This window comes from Vombatus ursinus, unplaced genomic scaffold, assembly GCF_900497805.2.
Source record: "Vombatus ursinus unplaced genomic scaffold, bare-nosed wombat genome assembly UNPS02014858.1, whole genome shotgun sequence".
In the NCBI taxonomy this organism is placed as follows: Eukaryota; Metazoa; Chordata; class Mammalia; order Diprotodontia; family Vombatidae; genus Vombatus; species Vombatus ursinus.
This window is the reverse complement of record NW_020954636.1, coordinates 2,262,139-2,284,154: the sequence shown is the minus strand read 5'-3', so window position 1 is coordinate 2,284,154 and position 22,016 is coordinate 2,262,139. Positions and strand designations below refer to the sequence as shown.

General features: G+C 40.9%; 1 protein-coding gene and 1 pseudogene across 3 annotated transcripts in view; one reads left to right on the top strand and one right to left on the bottom strand.

Moving 5' to 3' along the window:
• The window catches only part of LOC114027265 (TRPM8 channel-associated factor 2-like), a 41,352-nt gene extending 33,178 nt beyond the window's left edge, over positions 1-8,174 (bottom strand). For 2 of the 3 annotated variants that reach the window (XM_027841255.1, XM_027841256.1), the window contains exons 1-2: positions 7,968-8,174; positions 5,267-5,904 (exon numbers count right to left, since the gene is read on the bottom strand). In XM_027841255.1, the coding sequence (XP_027697056.1) occupies positions 5,267-5,884 (618 nt within the window). In that variant the 5' untranslated portion in view covers positions 5,885-5,904; positions 7,968-8,174. Of the gene's footprint in view, positions 1-4,754; positions 5,905-7,967 lie in introns of those variants that run through there. The other variant, XM_027841254.1, reaches the window with a different exon arrangement.
• Positions 1-22,016, top strand: part of LOC114027264 — a 229,884-nt pseudogene that overhangs the window by 58,400 nt on the left and 149,468 nt on the right.

The window sequence follows — 22,016 nt, the reverse complement described above, 5'->3', positions numbered from 1 at the left end:
GCCCAATCTCAACACTAATTGGCATGGAAGCTTTAACCTGCTTTGTTTCTTCCACCTGGGTTGGTTTGTTTTTTCTTCATCAGTTTAGGGGTCCTCTTGTTCCTGAGGTCTCACCATACTGATGTGTGATAGTGTGAATACAAGATTGACTTTTTCCCTATTGAAGGTCAGAACTCTAGAGTCCAAGTGATTCTCCAGTTTCAGACTCCCCAGGAGCAGCGAAGTTAGGCATGGAATAAGAATTAGAGATTGGCCTGGGTCCTACATCAGTTTTGAGGAATCCTGGAAAACTGCTAGTATCAGTGAAGTGCATGGTATAGCATAGGATGTTATCTCTTACATTTATTTTGGATGGATGGATAGAGCACTGGGCTTAGAGTCAGGAAGATGTGAGTTCCAATCTAGCCTCACCTGTTTACTAGCTGAGTGACTATGGGCAAGTCATTTAATCTCTGCCTCAGTGTCCTCATTTGTAAGATGAGGATAAAAAGAGTATTTACTTCCCAGGGTTGCTGTAAGGACCATATTAGATAATATTTGTAAAGCACTTAGCACAGTTTCTTGCAGACAGTAGGTACTTAATAAATGTTTATTTCCTTCCTCCTCTTGAATTATCAAACATCCTAGCATTGCTAAATACTTTATATAGAGAGTTCAGTTAGGAGAGCTTTGCCTTTCTCAGTAGCAGCTCTAACCACAGTTAAAGAAGCAGTAAGTTTGAGTACAACTAGCTGCTTCTTGAATCCAAGGAAAAAAAGAAAGAAAAAATCTAGTGATTATTAAATTTTTAGTCCAACTTCTACAATTTCCATGTCAGTGTCCAACTGATTACCTTGCACTTTTAATCTGTAGAAAAAGGGCTAAGGATACTTTGGCTCCAGAATCCCCAGGTTCTAGCTCTAATAAACCATCCTCCCCTTTTCACATGTTGTGCAAGAGCTAAACATGTTTCCTTGTTTCTGTTCTGAGGAAATGCACTGTAAATTTATCAGTTACAGACAAGAGAGGCTATTGTTTGTTAGAATGTTCCACCTCATATGTGAGTTTCTAGATCTTATACTCAAGATCAGAGGCTGTGAGGAGAAGAATAAATCTCCTTTTTTCCATCAATTTTAGGATGCCAATGAATTTTTTTTCTTATCTTTTGGCCAACTAATACCTCTTCCCAAACACTGTTCTTTCCCCTACCCATTTTGATAGTTGCCACCCACACAAATGAGCAGAAGTCTGTCTTAAGGCTTGAAGGATCATGTCTCCACACCTCAGGTCAACCTACCCAGCCCAGCCTAAACCTGTACTTGTCTCAAATCCCTAAAATGACACATTTTAAGCTTTAAAGACCATATTTGAACTGCCCAGGCAAGAAGCTTTCATTTATAACATTGCTACAGAAATAAATGACCTTTACAATGCTGTTTCAAGTAAAATCATATTTTCCCAGAACTAATTCCTGATATGATGTGGCTTATGCCCATCTCGCACGAAATGAGGGTTTAAGGACAGAGCATCCAGAGAGTTAAGAAGTGATCAAAGGTCAGTGGGTTAATCAGGGGAACTCACCAAAGTGGAGGAGATCCTTTTCTGACAGTAAGAGGTTGGGAGGTAAAAGACTGGAGTCAGGGGGATTGAAAAATGTTTTGGCACAGTGGCAAGGGCGCTGGATTTGAAGTTGGGAGATGTGAGTTTGAATCTTGACTCTGCTACTTGCTCTGCCTGAGGGGCTTCAAGCAAGTCACTTAACTATCTTGGGTCCCAGCTTCCTCCTCTGTAAAATGAGGGGGTTGAACTAGATGACTTCTGAAGGTCTCTTCTAGCTCTAAATCTATGACTCTATGATTTTTCACTACCTGCTTAAGGAATACAACAGGAGTTAGGCAGCAGTAAGAGCTCCATGGGGGCTAGGCCCTGACAAACCACCATCAGCTCAGTGCATTTAGTAGGTCTGATAGGATATATTTATAGTGGACCCAATCAGCATGATTTCAACTTCCAGCATTGCTCAACTGGGGAACAGTGACAGCCAGTTTGGATGGTGAGATTTACTTGGGATTAGGCAGTTTGAGGGTTTGGTTGGCAGCATATGACTCTTTTAGAAAACTAACAAGAAAATGGATTTGGACAGAGGATCAAGAAAATGTCACTCCCCTGCCACAGAATCAACCTAGAACAAGTGAGCTTCTAATCAGTTGTGGAAATAATTAAAAAAAATAATAAAACTTACATGATTTAGTGATGAAACTAGATTGTTAATAGAAAACTGCCTAAAGACAGAGAGCTCAAGTGTAGTTAAGGTAAAGTCAGTAGTGATCATCTCAATTTAGAATTCCAATGACATTAGGGTGTGTCCCAGGATTGCCTTAGGGGCACAAAATGACTAATTGTAAATGAAGTACCAGCCAATCTCTCTTCTGACTGTCTTTTAGCTGCAAAACAATTTAAAGAGCAGTACAGGTATACCCATCCTTCTAGAAGTAAAATCAGAGACAGAAATTTGATTTAATCCATTCTGCTTCTGAGTAACACTCTTCCTTCCTCCCAGTCCTAAAAGATACTTTAGGAGATGGCCTATTCTGACATCAGATTCCCACACCCAATTTTACAGATGAGGAAACTGAGGTAGACAGAGATTAAATGACTTGGCAGGAGTGACATAGCCAATAAACATCTGAACCTTTAATTCTAGGTGTCTTCTTTCTGACAGTATGTCATTGGAGTTCCCCTGAACCTGATTGGAGTATGTTGGCCTTCAGGTATGGCTGATCACTCCCCTCTCTGACCCTCAGTGAATGCCAGGTGTTCCACGAGAGACAGTTACCTCCAGCAATTCTTGGCCAGAAAAACATAGGCCATCTCTATTGGGTCTTCACTGGCTTGGTATCCTCCTGGGCAGAGCAGGTCGCCCCCAACTAAATGAGAGGAAAAGCTAGGAAAGAGGACCATGTTCCTGGGGGAAGACCTAGCTCATACTAGCTTCTGTTTACAGGGTAAACAAAACCAAGGGTCCCTTCAGGTAGATGCTTTGGGGCCTGGAGTTAATTATATTCCTCAACCAGTTTGGGATAGGTCTCTTGACCAAGGCTAAAAGATGGAGCTTTTGTCAGAAAAGTGTATATCAAATATTAATATTAATAACCAAATAATACAGTGTTAATATTGATTTTCCTCAATTTGAACTCAGGTATTCCTGACTCTAAGTCCAGTATCCTACCAACTGTACCATTTAGCTGCCTGATAAACAAATCTCATATCCAAGCCCTTGGAATAATAACTGTTTATGTTAGTACTCTCACCCTTCTGGCCTCTTAGTTTCCAGTATCTCAGTTCTAACTGGCTCTTTGTAGTAGGGAGCATCATTTCCTATGTCTGTCACACCTTCAGCTTGGACCCTTTCCTATGAGTACTTCCCAGTGACCTTGAGGAGGTCTGTAAACCTGTTTGTATTCCTGAAGTAGATTCCAGTAATGTCTGTTCCCTGCTTCCCAGGGAAGTTAGCATCTTGTCAGGGTCAATGTCTGCCTTGACCTGCACAGAACAATTTCCAGAATCACATAAAACCCAGACACAGTCTGACCATGTCAGAGTAGAGAAGGAGCATAGCACTGTAACACTTCATCTCTATGGAGCCTAAGCATCTCTTAATGAAGTCCAAGATGGACTTAGTTTTTTTTTTTTCTTTGTTTGCCACAACACTGTTGACTCATATGGAGCTTGCAACCCATTAAAACCCAAAAGATGTTTTGCTGAAGAGCTATCTAGACAAATCTGTTGGATTCTGCAGTTTTTAAGTTGATTTTTAGTCCCAGGTAAAAGACTTTGCATTTATCCAGAATAATTTCCATCTTCTTGGATTCAGCCCAACATTCTAGCCTGTTGATATCTTTTTGGATCCTGATTTTGACATGCATGCCATCTATGCTTCTATCCAAGCCCATGATTAAATATTGAGCAGCACACAGCTAGGCACAGATCTATAGAACACAACAACCAGAAAATACCTTCTAACAAGAAACCATTAATCACCACTCCTCAGATCTGACAATTTGGACCAGTTCTGAACCCACACCTTTTTGTCTTGTCTACAAGGAGAGCACAACATTTGTGAAATATTTTGCTAATGTCTACATATATTCTATCCCTAGATGCAGCTAAGAGGTACAGTAGATAGAGTACTGATATTGTGCATGGAAAAGGAAGATATGAATTCAAATCTAACCTCTGACACTTGGTAGTTATGAGACCCTGGGCAAGTGACCAAACCTCTGTCTGCCACAGTTTCATCATCTATAAAATGGGGATAATAATAGCACCTACCTCCTGTGGTTGTTGTGAAGATTAAATGAGATAATATCTGTAAAGGACTTAACAAAGTACCTAGTACTTAGTAGGCACTTAATAAATACTTGTTCCATCTGCTCCTAGGATACCTTGTTGATTTACCAGTCTACTAATCCTATCAAAAAAGGAAATAAGGTTAATCTTGCATAATCTGTTCTTGATAAAGTCATACTAGCTCTTTAAAATTATCAATATTATTTCTAGATATTCACCATTTAACTTTGTGAACATATACTATCCATCCTGTCAAAAAGATAGTTTAGAGGGGCAGTTAGGTGGTGCAGTGGATAGAGTACTGGCCCTGAAGTCAGGAGGACCCGAGTCCAATTCGGCCTCAGACCAAACACTTGACACTTACTAGTTGTGTGACCCTTGGCAAGTCACTTTACCCCAACTGCCAAAAAAAAAAATCTAGAATTTGGCTAGGAATTCAAATCAAGCTCCTTGGCCTATATAGTATGTAAACTCCACACTCTTCCCTTTTTTCAACATCAAAATAGCATTAGTCCTTTTCATATCCTACAGGACTCCCTGCCATTCTCCCCATTCTTTTATTCAAAGATCCTTGTCAATAGCTCAATAATCATATCTGCTTGTATTTTCAGTACCTAGATGTAAAGTTCATCTGAACCTAGTGAGTTAAATTCATCAAGAACACAACTACTATGTCCTTATTTGTCTCTCTATTCAATCCTTCTCTGTTCTTGTTCCAAAATGGACACTGATATTCATATGGCAATGATCCCATGGCTCCCCCTCTAACCAAATACTGATGATGGACTTCCAATAGTTGTTTCTGTCCACAGCATCCCTGTGACCTGACAGTATAAATGAGACTTATTCTTCTCAAAATGTGTGGTTCTAGTTCTGTTTCATTAAGGGGACTATGTCTGCTTCTTAATATAATCCTTACTATACCCCTGATACTCACGGACTGTAAGTGGAATTTAGGTACTTTCTTAGAGACCTTGAGGAAATCTGTACCTCCACAGGTATCTGTGAAGTACACCCCGGCTACACCGATCACCTGATTTCCAGGGAAGCTGGACAAAACCTTGTCACGTCCATGTTGACTGGCCCAATACCTAGCTTGGCCCCCAATGAGTAAGCCCCCACCATTTTTCACAAATGGAATCATCTCTTTGGCCAAGGAACTGTTACAGGCATTGCTGCAGTAAATTCCTAGGGATTTCTGAAGGCCATCCATGGTCTGCACCTCCATCCCAGAGTCATGGAGAATGCCAGTGAGAGGTTCCACAGATGTGTGCACTCCAACAGCAGTTCCTGGGCTGAGGCTGAGCCAGCCCACAGCATTGCAAAGAAACTGAGCCAACATGCTATCTTGCAGGTAGCCTTCATGGGACATGACTACCATCTGGCCCTGGCCATAATGCGAGGCAGCAATAAGGACCTGGCCATTCTTATTCACCAGTACTGGGAAGGCAGCTTCACCCACCAGCAGCAGTTCACAAGGCATAGGGCCACTGGGGAGATTCCAACGGTTCAGCCCTTTCACCAGGACCTCGATATCATCTGATGGAGACGTCATGATGCCTTTTTTTTTGCCTGCTGTAGGGAGAGAAACAAAATTTCAGATTGGTGATACAGCCCTAATCCTGCCCCTCCCTCCACAGAATCTGGCACATAGTAGGTGCTTAATAAATGCTTCTATCCTTCTGCTCCTAGAATTCCTTGTTAATGTATCAGCCTACTAACCCTGTCAATAAAGGAAATGAGGTTAATTTGACATAATCTGTTCTTGATCAAGCCATGCTGGCTCATTCTGGTCATCACTTCCACTTCTAGATGTCCACCATTTAATTTTCTGGACATTCACTAATGATCCTTTTAACGAAACCTGCTAGATTTTGGCTAGGAATTACAGAAAGCTCATTAGCCCACACAGTATGCAAATTCCATTCACTTCACCCCCTCCCTTTTTTTTTTTGAAAATCAGAAAACATTAGTCCACTGGTCCTCTTCCCCCTAAAAATACTGGAGAAGAATGACAGCAACAGCAGCAGCTCTTTGGTTTGCACAGGTTCATTTGTAGGCTTCAGAGGGATTTATAGACAGTAATTCGTTTCTCCTCTGACCAGGGGATTCCTCCCCATTCTACAAGTGAGAAAACTGAAGGGAGGGAGCTCAGTCATAGTCACCAGGGAAGGCAGTAGTTGACACCAAGGAGAATGAATTTTATCCACGTCCTTATAAGTGTATAGTCACACTCGGTCAAACACAGATCATCCTCTTCCATGAAGAAGGAGAGGGAAGGGAACAAGAATTTATCAAGTGCCTATCAGGTACCAAGCACCATGCTAAGAGCTTTACAAATAGTTAACTTGATCCTTACAACAACCCTGGGAGGGAGGTACTATTATTATTCTCATTTTACAGTTGAGGAAGTTGAGGCAAACAGAGGTTATGTGACTAATCCAGGAAAATACCGCTAGTAAGTGTCTGAGGCTAAATTTGAACTCAGATCTTCCAGACTCTTGAACAAGGCTCTATGCAGGGTCCTCCAGAGAAGCTTTGGGTATAAAGGAAAGGACAATCAGCTCAGAGAGGCTTCCCACAGTTATCACCCCAGGCAGAATCTAAACTGTACTGGAAACTCCCTGGTAGGATTCCAGGAAAAGGAAGATTAGAAATAACCAAGCTATGCCAGACTCACTTCCCCACAGGCATTGGAGATGTGCACATCATATTACCTTCCACTCCATACTTACTCTCTCCTTAACTCCCCTCAATCTATCTTCTGTCCTACCTGCTGTTCTGAAACTGTTCTCTACGGGTATCACTGACCTCCTAATTTCCAAATCTTCTGTCTTTTCTCACCCTGACCTCTCTGTAACCTCTGCTACTTTTCACCATGGACTCCTTCATGCTTCCTCTTTCCAGGACATTACTCCCCCTGGTTCTCCTACCCCTGAGACGATGCTGAGATCAATAGTCTGCTGGAAGAATTCTTAAGAGATCATTGAATCCATCTGTACCCCCTTCCCCTAGACTTGGGTCCGTTTTACAGATGATGAATGGAGGATGAGAAGAACTGATTTGCCCAGACCTCGCAGGAAGGTGTGGCTGACCTGAGTAGCCTTGTTCTTCTGAGTCCTGGCCCACCACACTCTGGTTGTTTCTCCAGGATTGTAAACCTCCAGGGCTAGAAGGAACTTTAGACATCATTTAATCTCACACCTTCCTTTTTACAGATAAGAAAGGGAATTTCCCAGGGTCACACAGGAGTGTGTCAGAGGCATGTGAATACATTTTCTCTGATTCTAAATCCTCTAATAGTCTGTGGGTGTTCCCCAGCCCAGGATTCTGAGACTTGCCTTTGAACTAGCTGAGTGACAAAATGATTCTCTGATGCTGCTCTGGAAAGGGGATGTGTTTCAGACTCTGAAGGGGGCAGTAAACAATTAGTAGAAGTCAAACAGAGACCCTTAGAGCTGAGGGGAAATATAAAGAGACACAGACAAGTCCCAAGATCAATGAGTAGAACTCCTTTGTCACTTTGGAGATGCAGAGATTATTCATTTATATACTTACCCCATTTGCAAGCCCACAGTGCATCGTTACTGGCTCATGTCTTGTCTCATGCACCCAGACTAGAAAACCAGATTGCTTACCTTTGGAGGGGCCAGGAAGGGGAGGATCCTTCTGTCCAAGACCCTGAGAAAAGAGAAAACTCACACTCCCTTCCTTCTGCTTCAGCTCCGGGATCACAAGTAGAAAGGAGACGGCTTCCGAGAAGTGACAAGGAGGAAAAAGCGAGCCTAGAGACTTATACAGCAGTAGGGGGTGTGTCTGAGTCTCCCTAGTTGGCTTCCCACTTCCTGGTCAGCTTGGCTACTGGCCTGAGTGAGGTGGAGCTTGCTGGGAGACAGAGCTGCTCCCTGCGCCTGCCTATTTCTAGGCCTCTGATGTCATTCAGGGACTGTGGGCCCAAGGATAGTTCTATTTAAGAAGGAGAAGAGGAAGAAGAAGGGGACAAGAAAGGAGAAGGGGAATGGGGATGGAAGAGACTGAGGGGAAGTTGGGGAGAGAAGAGGGGAGGAGAGGGATTTGGGGGGAGAGGGAGAGGGGAAAAAAGGGTGGAGAAAGGGGAGGAGGAGAAGGGAGAAGTGGGGTGAGGGAGATGGAGAAGGGGAGAAGTAGAGAGGGGGGAAAAGGAGAGGGAGAGGCAGAAAGAGGGAGAGATGGAGAGAGAGAGGAGCTGAAGATGGAGAGGGAGGAGGAGATGAGGAGAAAGAAGGGAAGGGGAAAGAGGGAGAAGGGAGAGAGAGAAGGAAATGGAGAGAGATTAGAATTCCAAAACTCTTAACTTTTTTAGGGGTCATGGACCCCTGATGTGCTGGCCTATTGCTAAATTTTTCAGTGTGAACATTTACACCTTGGAAATCAGCAAAGGTTGATGGGGTTTGTTTTATTTTGTTGATGATCTAGACTTAACAAAGCAATGGAGAAATATTAATGCAGGTTATATTTAAAAGTATTTGTACATTTTTTTAACCCCTGAGAACCAGTTGTTAAACATTTATCAGCACACCCTTGCCTTTTGGCACTCTGGTAGTCTAATAGACCCCTTCAGGGAATAATGTTATTAAAAGCATTAAATACAATATGTAAGGTTAAAAAAACCTATTGAGTTTATATTGAGTTATATTGAGATAGTTTTAAATATATTAAAAAAGAGAAAAAAAATTCCATGGAACTCAGGTTAAGAAACCCTGGATTAGGTACTCAATTCTGCTGTTTGCTGCCTATAAAATCAATTAAACTTTTTAAGCCTCACTAGTGTCCTCTTCTGTAAAAGAATAGCAATGGTTACTATTACTAATAGTTAATATTTCCTATAGAAGGCAAAGTGCTTTACATATAGTAGTCAACAATTTTTAAAATATTCATAACTTTATTATATGTTTAAAAGGAATAGCAAGTTGTACATAATAGATTTGCAGTTTCATGTGCAATCATCTTTTTTTCCTATTCTACTATGTTATGGAAATGCTTGTGTTATTTCTTAAGTTCAGAATAAAATAAATATGAATATTTAAAAATGAAACGCTGAAATTCCAAGACAAAAATAGGACCTACCTTCAAGGAGCTTGCATGATGGAAAGGACAAAAGATAAACGTACATGATAAAATATGTATAGCTTTGGAGTTCCTGATGGAGGGGTCCTGTCTCCCTCCCCCATTTCAAGGTAGGTTAGATAGATAGATAGCCTTTGGCTTATTTGTGGTGTCAAAACTCAAATAGAAATGGTTGCTTGCATATTTGCATATTGACTTAGAAAATCACAAATAATCATCATTTATGTTGTATTAATATTGATTTTGTTAAATATTTTCCAGTTACATTTTAATCTGACTAGGCAGCACTGTGGAGTTTTGTAGACCTCAAGTTTGACACCTCTGATATAGGCCATGATAACTATTAATTTTCTGCTGGACCTAAATTCCATCTTTATGCTGAAGACACTATCCAGGACTATCAAGTTGCGTCTATTGCTGTCAGCCTGGACATATAAAGAAAAGTCTCTGAGCTCTATAAGGTGAGCTGAAGCCAAGTTCTCAGTCAAGAGCCTTCTAGGCAGGCCTGGGCCTGGGCCTGGGATGAACCTGTATCTCATATGGGCCTTGTAACATCTCAAAAGAGAGTTAAAGTCTTCCTCTTACAGGATACACAAGCAGCAAGCTAGCAACTACCCACGCAGGTTCAGGGACAATAGCAGCAAAATGTAATTTATGCAAGTATCTCAGATTTCTCAGTACATATGCTGATTTAGTGCAACAGAAACCCTAGATTTACACTTTCAATGTATGCAATCAAACTTTATTAATCAAAGCATTCAAGCTGTGCCCTCTAAAAACAGATCACCACCATTCTGACATTTTAAAGGTTCCAAAGGCTTCATACTGGACTAGATGAAGTTCCTTCTCTTCCCAGCTGAAAGCTGCTGACCCCCCAAAAGAGGGATGAGGAAGAGATGGAGAGGGGGAGAGCAGGAGAACAGGAGAGGGGGAGAGAGGAAGAGAGGGAGAGATATTTATTCAGACCCAAGCTTGCTTGTCGTTAAAACTTTTCTCTTTTGTGTTTGCCTTCTGTTCTGGTTGCTGAGTTCTTTCTTCTTAGGCAATCACCTTACCAGGGACTGATCTTGACTTTCTTGCTCAGCCTTCTCTTTTTCAGATCCTTGCCACCCCTTTCATTCCCTTCTCCCTTTCCCTGTTTTGATTGCTAGTAAGCTGCACCTGTGGGACCCTATAGCCCTGTGACTTAAAACTTACACGCCTGTGTCCCTGGTCCATCTCTTCCCACCCCAACCCCACAATAGAAAATATAAAAGAGGGAAGAGTGCCAACAGTCTCTACCCTTGGATAAAAGCTGACTCTATTCCCTGCTTACTAGTACAAGTCTAGCTTATTTACTAATCCCCTGGTATCTAAGCTATCTAGTTAGATCTGTGTTGCTTACTCGATCCTTATCGCTTTAATTAATTTCCCTAGGTTTGACTGCTTGTTACTCTAAATCTATGATAACCACTTGATTCATCATAGCCATACCTCATTTCTTAGAAACTTGAATTACTATACTTTTGGTATTTGACTAACCTCTTCTGCCTAATTAGAATCCTGGTCTTAGTTAGTCCTCTGGGTACACTGCCCAAATACTGCCCTCTCACTGGCATGGCAGTATCCTAGAATGACCAAGTCTCATCTATAGCACTTCAGCATAAATGCACCACCTGTCAATATTTGTACCATGATCATATTGCCAATACCTGTACTTCTTGACTTGACAAGCAGACTCTCGAATTTTCATTTAATACCTTCATTAGTGGATTCAAGAATATACCAGAGGAATTTCAATTTCCAGAAACAGTTCAATTTAACAATTGATGTGATGTTTGCAAAACAGTTTATCAAACTTAGATTATAGATACACATTCACATTACTCTTGATACCATCATGCCCTCCCCTATAAATCAGTCAGTAGGATTGATCTTAAATCAATACATTAGGGCTGCTCTTACCAGTTCCTTATCTTTCAAAGAAATAATATTCATTCTGGATTAAGTAGAACCTCTCATTGACTCACTCACTGGCATATTTGTGATGGGAAATTCAATATATTTGAGGTAGCCCTCCCAATTCTTTTATTTCTCCTGAAGAGACTGACATACACCTCTTGTGTGGACAATTCTTTTATATGTCTCTGTTTGACTCACTATGCTTCTCACAACAGTGGCTCTTCCAAACTTATTTTTACCCCTCCTCAAAACTTCCATGACTGCCCCTCCCTCCCCCATTCTCTCAGCTACGAATCTGTTGGACAAGTAAACACATAGACACAGGAGGGCTTCTAGCAGCTCTCTCACTAGCAGGTCCACTTTTGATCTGGTCAGACGGGAAGACAGGAATGGAGTCATAATAAGGGGTTAAATAAGCTTACTTTATTCTAGTCTAGTCTTCTCAAAGGGAGTTTGCTGATAATGGGCACCAACTCCTACAGCATTCCCTAACAACCCTTCTTGCAGGGGCCAGCGTGAAGGAGGGGCAACTATTCCTTGTCTTGATGGGGTCAATTGAGACCAGCACAACTTGTGCACTCCCCTAAATCCCCTTAAGCATCAATGGGGGCTGGTTGAGGCAAACACACAGATTCCACCTCTCAAGTCTTGGTGGGGGCCGATCAGGGCACGCACAGCATTCCAGCCTGCACATTCGCCCCTATGGAGGTCACCAGTCACTGACTAGTGCCCACTCGCTTTATAGGGCAACAGACAAAGAAGGCACATTGCCAGCAATAGCCTCACAATTTTACATCACTCAAACCCTATATCTGCTGTGCAAGCATGGCAGAAACTGTTTTGAACCATCATTGTAAGAACTCATATCTAACACCTGGGAAGTAGAGATTGTTATGGCTATGGATCCTGGGAAGAAAACCCTAAGAAAGAATAACAAAAAATCCACTTTACACACACACTAAAATTCACCTTCCTTACAGAATCTTCCCTCATATTTTACAGAAAAAACTGAGGCCATTTACCAGGAGCTCCCTCCTCCCTCTGGATTCCTTCTGCCACTCTCTCCTCCTTCACCTCTGTTTCACATCAAGAGATGGCACTTCTTTACAAGGCAAACTCCTCCACATGCACAAGTAATTCCATTCCAACCCATCTTCTCCAGTAGAGGGACTTCTATCTTATACCAGTTTTTACTTCAATCACTCTCTATCTACTGGTTGTTTTCCTGCAAATTTACAAACACACTCATGCTATCATGAAAAAACCCTCACTTAAACCATCCATTCCTGCTAGCAGCATCCCCAATTTCTCTTCCCCTTTATGGCTAAACTCCTTGAGGGGGCCATCAATAATATGTGCCTTGCTTCCTTTCCATTCACTCTCTTCTTAACCATCTACAATCTGGTTTCTGATCTCATCGTTCAACTGAAACTGCTTTTTTCTGAAGTTCCTGATCTCTTAATTGCCAAATCAAAAGGCTTTTTCTCAATTTTTATCCTTCCTGACATTTCTGCAGCATTTTACAATGTGTATTATCTTCTTTTCCTTTATAATCTCTTCTCTCTAGATTTTCATGGCACTTGTTTCAAGCCCAACACTTTGTTCAGTCTTGCACTTGCTTCCCATGCAAAAGATGGCCTTCTACATGGGAGGGGAGTCTAGATTCATCACATGTCTGTGGGCCTTCATGGCTTAAGAGTGCTTGTTATGAAAGCTGGCTTTCTGAAACCCATTGGCTCCTTCTGGCTTCATAACCTCTGCAAAAATGACTTTGAGTTTGGTAACTAGACAGGCAAATGTCACATTGGATACCTACCTCTAAAAGATTGTGGGTGCTGTAGTGCTTCCTAAGGTCTCCTAAGCCAAGGTGGGATTCCACCAACTCAAATGATTCTCAGCTGGGACCATGGCTCTATGACAGGACTCCTCACTCTTGCAGTGAGTATCTGGGCCAGATGTCAACCTTGTAGTCCCTAGTTCCTTCCTAAATGATGAGGCTGGCTCCCACAGAGGGATTTACTTGCCTTTTCTGAGCCTGGGGAAACCTGCTTTGCTGTGAATTGAGGAAATGAAGGCGGCATCCCTGGTCTGTAGTGCTCACTTCATACCCACTAAGTAACAAAGTTTTTCCTTTTTAGGAAGATGTTGGCAGGGAGCTTGTTTCCTTTGCATTACTTTCCATATTCATGCTTTGGTAACATAGAAGCTTGCAAGTAATATTGACTTCAAAATCTTAGTTGAAAGGGACCTGAGCAGCCCTCTAGTACAACTTACACACAAAGGAGCCCTCTTTGTAATAAACCCCAGAAGTGGCCACCCAGCCTTTGTTTGTAGACCTTGAATTAGGGAGAGCCCACTACTTCCCAAGTCAGCCCACTTCACTTTTGGATAATTCCAATCATTAACAAGTTTTTCCTTTAACCAAGCAGAAATTCGCCTCTTTGCAACTTGCTTTATGTCCCCAAAGGGTGTGAAGGGAGATAAGACACAGGTGACATTGAGGATTCTTAGTAAAAATGTGGTTGAAGAGTGAAAATTCAACACAATATTTTAAATCTTATTTCAAATCTTAACCTTGTTAGGGGAGTTGACAAATAGTGACATCAGAATAAACATGTCTTCCTCACTTGCTTTCAGCTCCTGTTCTCTCTACACTACTTAGACTCTTCAGACCCAGTCAGTGGCACTGGGACCATATATATGAGAACCACACCATCCAAAATAAAGAACATGGGATAAATAGTAAGGGTGATACAAAACTGTTTCAATAAGTAAACATAGCCATGGCACCCCAAACACCAACCTTTGCAGACACGTGATGTAGTGGGCAGAGTATTGGGTTTGGAGTCAGAGGTCTTGGGGTCAAATTCAGGCTCTGCTATGTAATCTCTGCATGGTCTCAGCAAATTACAAAACCTGTCTGGTCCTCAGTTTCCTCATCTTCAAAAATGAGAGGATTAGACTAGATGGTCCCCAAGGTTACTTGTAGCTCTTTTTGTGATCCTGTCATCCCTAGGTCTCTTATTATATGAGGTTTGGATCCACACATAAGAGAAATATTTTATAATCAGATCCTGAAATGATGTTTTATTATTATATTAATTATAATGTTGATTATACATTACCTTTATATAGTATATAAATTTTTCAGAGTACTCTTATATCTTTCACCTTAGTTCATTTCATTGATGCATACATTTACTAACAAGTATTTATTAAATGGCTAATGTGTGGCTAATACTACAATGATATACACATTGACATGCTAAGAGAAGAAATGGAGGAAAAAGAAACAAATTCAGAAAAGAGACCAAAATTAAAAGTAGCTAAGCAGAGAGAGAAATAGAAAGAAAGTAAGAGATAAGGAGACAGTCCCATCCAAGGTAGCTAAATAGACTGGCATTTCAGGACTTCCACAGTCATACTGCCTTTTCAGTCTTATTTCAGTCTCTTTCTCTCCATACATTTGCCTGCCCAGACAACAAGGACTTCTGGATATTCTTCCATTTTGTTCTGCATTGTCCCATCTACATGCATTTTGGGCAGGTCACCCACTATATCTGGAAAGGACTCAATCAATCAACAGGCATTTATTAAATTTCTATTATGTGCTAAGCATTGTGATAGGAACTGGGGATACAAAGATAAAAATGAAACAGCTCCTGTCCCCAAGGAGCTTACATTCTATCAGGAGGACAACATGCATATACATAAGTACCTGCATCTTCAGTGGGATATCTGCACCAGATGTCCCACCAATACCTCAAACACATCATATCCTAAACTGAACTCACTACCTTATTACTCTGAATCTCTTTCTGTATTCTGTATTTTCCCAGTCCCCCATTTGCTTCAGTTTCTCATCTGTAAAATGAGCTGGAGAAGTAAATGGCAAACCACTCCAATATCTTTGCCAAGAAAACCCCAAATGAGGTTATAAAGAATCAGTCATAACTGAAATGACTGAACTACAACAATATTTCCCTAAAATCTAAGTTTATATAGAAGCTCCATGGACTAGTGGATAGAGAGCTGGGCTTACAGCCAAGAATATCTGGATTCCAGACCTTTATCTGATAAATACTAGCTATGTGATTCTGGACAAGTAGTCACTTAACCTCTTAGTGCCCCAGGCAAGTCTCTAAGATGCCAGCCTTCATCGGTAGAAGGTCTTGTCCCCATTTTTTCCTTTAATTTTTTTTAATCAAGAAACACTAAATTACCTTGGATGATTGACAAATAGCCCATTCCCCCTCACCAAGTGTAACCTTTATTATAACTATTGGGTTTTCTATTTATAAGTTTAAAAATTTAACAAGTATTTATTTTCTCTCTTTATCTCCCTCTCTTAAGGAAAGAAGAGAGGACACGAGAACAGAAGAGAAGAGACGAGAGGAGAGGAGAACACAAAAGCCCTTGTAAGAAATACAAATAATTGAGCAAATACAAATTCCCTCACTTGCCATGTCCAAACATACATGTGTCTCATTCTGCATTTTTAGTTCATCACCTCTTTGTCTAGAGGTGGATAGTATATTTTATCTATGGTCCTCTGTAATTGTGGTTTGTCCTGGCACCAGAGTGCTAAAGGTCTTCAAAGTTATTTTTCTGTATAATGTTTATTTACATTGTATAAATTATTATCTTAGTGCTACTCACTTCATTTTGCATCAGTTTATAAAGGACTTCTCAGTTTTCTCTGAAACTGTCTATTTTGTCATTTCTTATAGCACAATAGTATTCTACACATTAATATAAAACCATTTATTTAGCCATTCACCAAAAGCTGGGCATTCTCTTAAATTCCAGTTTTTTGCTACTGTAAAAAGAGCTGCTATGAATGCTTTTGTATATATGAGTCCTTTTACTTTTTCTTTGATCTCTTTGGTGTATAGACCTAGTAGTGATAGAACTGAGTTAGGGGTTATACAGATTTTAGTTACTTTTTGGACACAGTTCCAAACTTTTTCAGAATGACTGGACCAATAGACAGTTCTATTGATAGTATATTGGTGTGCCTCTTTTTCTGCAGACCTTGCAACATTGTCATTTTCTTTTTTTTAAAATCTTTGCTAATTTGATGTGCATGCTGGAATCTCAGAGATGCTTTAATTTATATTTATTTAATTATTAGTGATTTGGAGCATTTTTCATATGATTGTTGATATCTTGGATTTCTTAATTTGAAAACTGCCTATTTGGTCATTTATTTATTAAGCAATGGCTAGTCTTGAGGGACTTTTATGAACAAAGGTTTCTCTACGACAATGAAGTAATAGATTCAGTTTTTCTTCCTATACTTTTGAAGTATATACCTTACGTCATTCATAGACCAGTAACCAGAAGTCTGAAGGTTGAATTGTTTGTTGAAGCTTAATAGGAAAGGGAAAATGAAGAGGACAATGGCCATACAGAATGGAGATACCTGCCATACTTCTCTATCTTCAGCTTGAAGACTGGGTCTTCACACTAACATCTTCCGACACTGGCATGGTCATGAGAAAAAAGAAATGGAGACATTATCAGATGTTTCCACTCACCACTATGTTGAGGGTAACTAAACCATGGCAATGAGGAAACACATTGCTTCCACATTAAGCCCATCACATCCCAAACATGATCATTAGCACTTTCCGTGAAAGTGCATGGAGTGGTGGGGCCAAGATAGAGGATTAGGGGCAGTCACCAAGTAAACTCTTCCAATATTCTCCTCCAAACAACTTTAAACCAATGCCTCAAATAGACTTTGGAGAAGCAGAGCCAACAAAAGGTCAGGGTGAGACATTTTTTTCCAGCCTAAGAAAACCTGAGAGGTCAGGAGGAGAAGCCTGTGGCACTGGGGTAAAGGCCTGTCCAGAGCCCACAAACATAGTAGTAGCTATAGCAACCATGGCAGCAGCAAAAACTTCAGGAACTCTTAGACCAGAGATGGCAAGGGGATTGGACAATTGGTCAGAAGGAGATGACAGGTGACACTTTGCTGGCAGTATGTATAGTTGATGCTGATTAGTAACTCTATTGCCCACATTCAGTTCTGGGTCACAGTTACAGGGCAGAGAGAAGCAATGATGGTTAATCACAAGGGAATAGGGGCCTTGGTTACAGTTCCAAGACAAAGAGGAATGCCAGTGTGTAGAGCTGCAAAGGACCAGGGACCTTTCCTAAGTAAATACCAGAGTACAAACAAGAACAGTGACCATACCTCTCTTAGGATAATACCACCTGGGCTGCCCCCAAAACTAGCACCAAAAATAGCATGAAAAGGAAATGCTATTTGCACCCAAACTCAGCAAGAATTCCTGGAAGAATTAAAGAAAGAGATGAATGGCAGAGGAAAACTTGGGAAAAGAAGTAAGGATGACACAAGAAAATTATGAAAAGGGAATTAAAAGCTTGGAAAAGAAGCACAATAAAAAATTCTGAAGAAAATAATGCCTTAAAAAACAATTGGTCTAATAATAAAAGAGGCATAAAAATACACTGAAGAGAAGAGATTCTTAAGATGCCGAATTGGAAAAAAAAGTCAAATGAGAAAAGAGATAAAAAATCTCACTGAAGAAAATAATTTTTAAAAAATTAGAATTGGGCAAGTGGAAGCTAATGACTCCTTGTGACATCAAGAAACAATACAACAAAGTCAAAAGAATGAAAAAAAATAGAGACTTCTGGGAGTCAAGATGGTGGAGTAAGCAGTAAATCACTGCAACTCTCTCATATTCACCCTCAAAAAACCATAAAATAGCTCCCCAGAACAAATCCTGGAACAGTGGAGCCAGTGGAAAGACAACGGAGAGGTCTTTTAGACTAGGAGACTTGGAGAAACAGCATGAAAAGTCCATCTCACTCGGGGTGAAGGACATTCCAGGACAGGAAGCATCCCAGCAAGCGCGCAGTAAGCCGCATCTCAGCAAAGCAGTGGGAGATCTTGAGCCCCCATGTGGTGGAGCAGGCAAATGCCAATGCCAGGATCCCTCAGGTGCCTTAGCATAGCCAGGGGAACCGGGAGACTCCAGCTCTGAGAACCACCATATGCTTCAGTTTGACCCAGGCAAACAGGCATCCTCCAGCAGTCAGACCTCCATGTGCTTCAGCACAGCCCAGGGCAAACAGACATCCTCCAGTGGCCAGACCTCCAAGTTCTTCAGTATAGCCCTGTGGAAATGCAGAAACACTGCACTGGGCCTCAGCACACACCAGACACTAGTACTAAGACCCTAGATCAGCACCATGTAAGCTACTAGACCCTTATACCTTTCAGCAATGCCAGCCAACCCCCCACCCCTCAGTGCAATATCAGATAGATATAAGGGTGTCCTGTGGGCCTCAGGGCAACATCAGTACAACACCAGGTAAACAGCCAGGGCCTGTAGCCCCTGGCATAAGAAGCCTGAGAAAGAGTGCCTGGGAGCCATTTTCCCCACTGGAGTCTGTGTTTGGGGAAGAGTATATGGCAGTTTGTTTATGTGGGGGGAGAGGGAAGGAATTGTAACTACTGTGTTTTGAATGTCATTTGAGTGATGCCTATGCTGAAAGCTAATTGAATCTACTAGCTGATTTTTAATGGGAAGCACATTGATTGAGGCTTATATGCTCAAGGTTAGGAGTGGCTACTCATAGAGTTAACCCTTGAACCAGAAGTAGCAGTTGCCATCTTTGAAATCCAAATTTTGAGTGCAAGCGCAAGCTCAGGGAATGGCTCCAGAGCAGAGCTAAATGTAATTGTTATTCTCTTTTCTATAGTATGGTGTCTTGTGACTTATTTTACCCATTCATTATTTAGGATGTTATTACACAGCCTCCATTTAAATGTGTTTTTTGCATGTGTAACCCAGGCAAATAAAAGGGGTGGGTGTCAGAGGAGAGACACAAAAAGAACAACAAATCCTAGGTGGTGCCAAGGTGTCCATCTCAATTCTTTGTTCTAGATCCCTGCCTTTATTTTGTTTATGTGACCAACAATAAATCCTATGTACTTTGAGTCACCCAGTTCTAAAGTGTGATACCCAGAACTGAATAGGGCATTCCTGAAATGGTCCAACTAGGACAGAGTACAGCAAGACCATCATCTCCTGAAATTTGGACAGCACTTTTGGATGTTAGCTCTCCTTCCTAGATTTTCATCAACTATATATTTGATATTCATGCTCTCATTCATAAAATGGTAAATAATAAAAGACTGGGGGTACTTCTTGGGTCATTCTAATAGATCCTTTCTTTAAAATTGTCATAGAATTATTTGTTTAATGCAAGGGTTGGCAAACTATGGTCCTTGGACTAAGCCATCTGTTTTTGTATAGCCTACCACATGAAAATGGTTTTTACATTTTCAAATAAAATTTTATTGTATTTGAGATCATAGGCCACACAAAAGCTGTAGTTTGTTGACTCTTAGTTTAATTTTTGAGTCTGGTCTTTTAACCAATTCTAAATCCATTTAACTGCGTCTGTCATACAATCCATAATTTCTCAGTCTTATGCACAACAATATCATGACAGACCTTAAAAAATTCTTTTCTTAAAAATCTAGGTAAAATGCACACCACTAGTATTTTCTTGATCTGACAGGCTAGTCACTCTGTCAAAAAAAAAGATGGGGTGATCTGGTAAGATCTTATCACGAAGAAACCATGTGATCACCTACTGGTCAAAATCAGACATCTAGACAGGCAGATAGTTAGCATTAGTGACAAGCAAGGAGTAGCAATTTCATCAGATAGGCATAGCACTACACTAGAGTAATTCGGCAGGTGAGAGGCAGACAGTGAAGGCAGGTTGTTGTCATCAGTGGTGACTGGCATTAGTAATAAGTATTCAATTGTAAGGACTGGGGTTTGGGAGTGAGACTGTATTACTAAGATGAACTAGTGAAAACAAGGGGGTGTGTCTTAGCCCCAAAGAGACTGGGGTATTGGATAGGGCACTTGATTAGAGATTCAGGCAAAGTGACATACAAAGGAAAAAACACTGAATTTGGATTCAAGAATATTGATTTAAATACACCAACACTTATTATGTAACCTTAAATATATTATGTAATCACTCTGCTTATCGGTTTCATCACCTTTAAAATAGAAATAATAATAATTCACATTTACATAGCACTTCAAGGTTTGCAAATTGCTCCAAATAAATTTTCTCATTTGAAATTGCATTTGTGCTACCTAACAAAGCCTTAGTGAGAACGCTGTGCAAATCTTGAAAGGATCATAAGTGAGCTATCAGTATTATTTATAAGAATGGAACCCAGTGAATAAAGTGGGACTACCAGGCATAGATAGGGCTGAATGAGAAGACAAGAACCCAGATATTAGAACCAGGATTTGAGGTTCATGCAGGAATATCTATCAGTTGACTTGATGCTAAACCAGTCAAGCTATGGATCCAAGATTTATATTTCCCCAGTCTAGGAGTAAATAAGTCAGTCAACAATTATTTAGAAGCACCTACTGTATGACAGACACCATGCTATGTGTTAGCCAGATTCACTTTTATCTAGGGCAAGTAGGAGTTAAGAGGTTTGTCTAGGCTTTTCCTGGCTTAAGTTCTTCCTTCCCTGACTGAGAAATCTGAATTCTTTTCCTATTTCTCTACACTTCCTATGACCAACTCCCCCAAATGAAGCAGGACCTTTCATTAATTTCCCAATATCTACAGAATGGTTTGGTTGTTGTTTGGCAGCTAGGTGGCGCAGAGGATGGAGTGCCAGGTCTGACATCAGGAAGATTCATCTTCCTGAGTTCAAATCTGGTCTCAGACACTTATTAGCTATGTGACCCTGGTTAAGTCACTTCACCCTGTTTGCCTCAGCTTCCTCATCTGTAAAATGAGCTGGAAAAGGACATGGCAAAGCACTCCAGTATCTTTTTCAAGAAAACCCCAAATGGGGACATAAATTATCAGACAAATGAACAATAACAACAAAAATATCTACCCTAGATTTTCTTACATGATATTTTAGTCAAACAAGTGGTTCCACCTCCAAGGAAATAGAAGAATTCTTTTTCTTCTCACTCACCCCTCCACTTTTCTCTTGCCTAATATTTTCTTCCTTTGTTCCTTCTTTCCTTGCTTTCTCTGTTCCTCTCTTCCTCCGTTGGAGGCAATGAGGGTTAAGTGACTTGCCAAGGGTCACACAGATTGTAAGTGTCTCAGGTCACATTAGAAATCAGGTCCTCCTGACTCCAGAGCTGGTGCTCTGTCCACTGTGCTACCTAGCTGCCTCCTTGAATAGTATTTTCTGACAGTCCTAGCAACCTTGTACCACAAATCCATTTACTGGCTCTTTTGACAAGTTATAGGAGACAATAAAAGCCATGTTGAAGGAATCTGCTTTGATTCCAAATCTAGCATCCCTTCCATGGTAGCTCATGTCCCCCAAGATGCCCACCTCACTACTTGGAGGCTGGCCTCCTTTGCTTCTAATACTAGCCTGAGCTGAATCATAGACTTTTCTGTATTGTTTTTCAGCAGAGCAGGAAGAGACCTTAGAGAACATAGTTTCCATTGTTATTTGGAGTCACACGGTTTCTGTTTCATTCAAGAATTGCCTCCATGCATATAACCATTTACTGTAAGGAGAGAAAACAGGATCCAGAAGTGAGACATTTTTCTTCTGAGACCAGGCCACAAGAGGGCGCCCT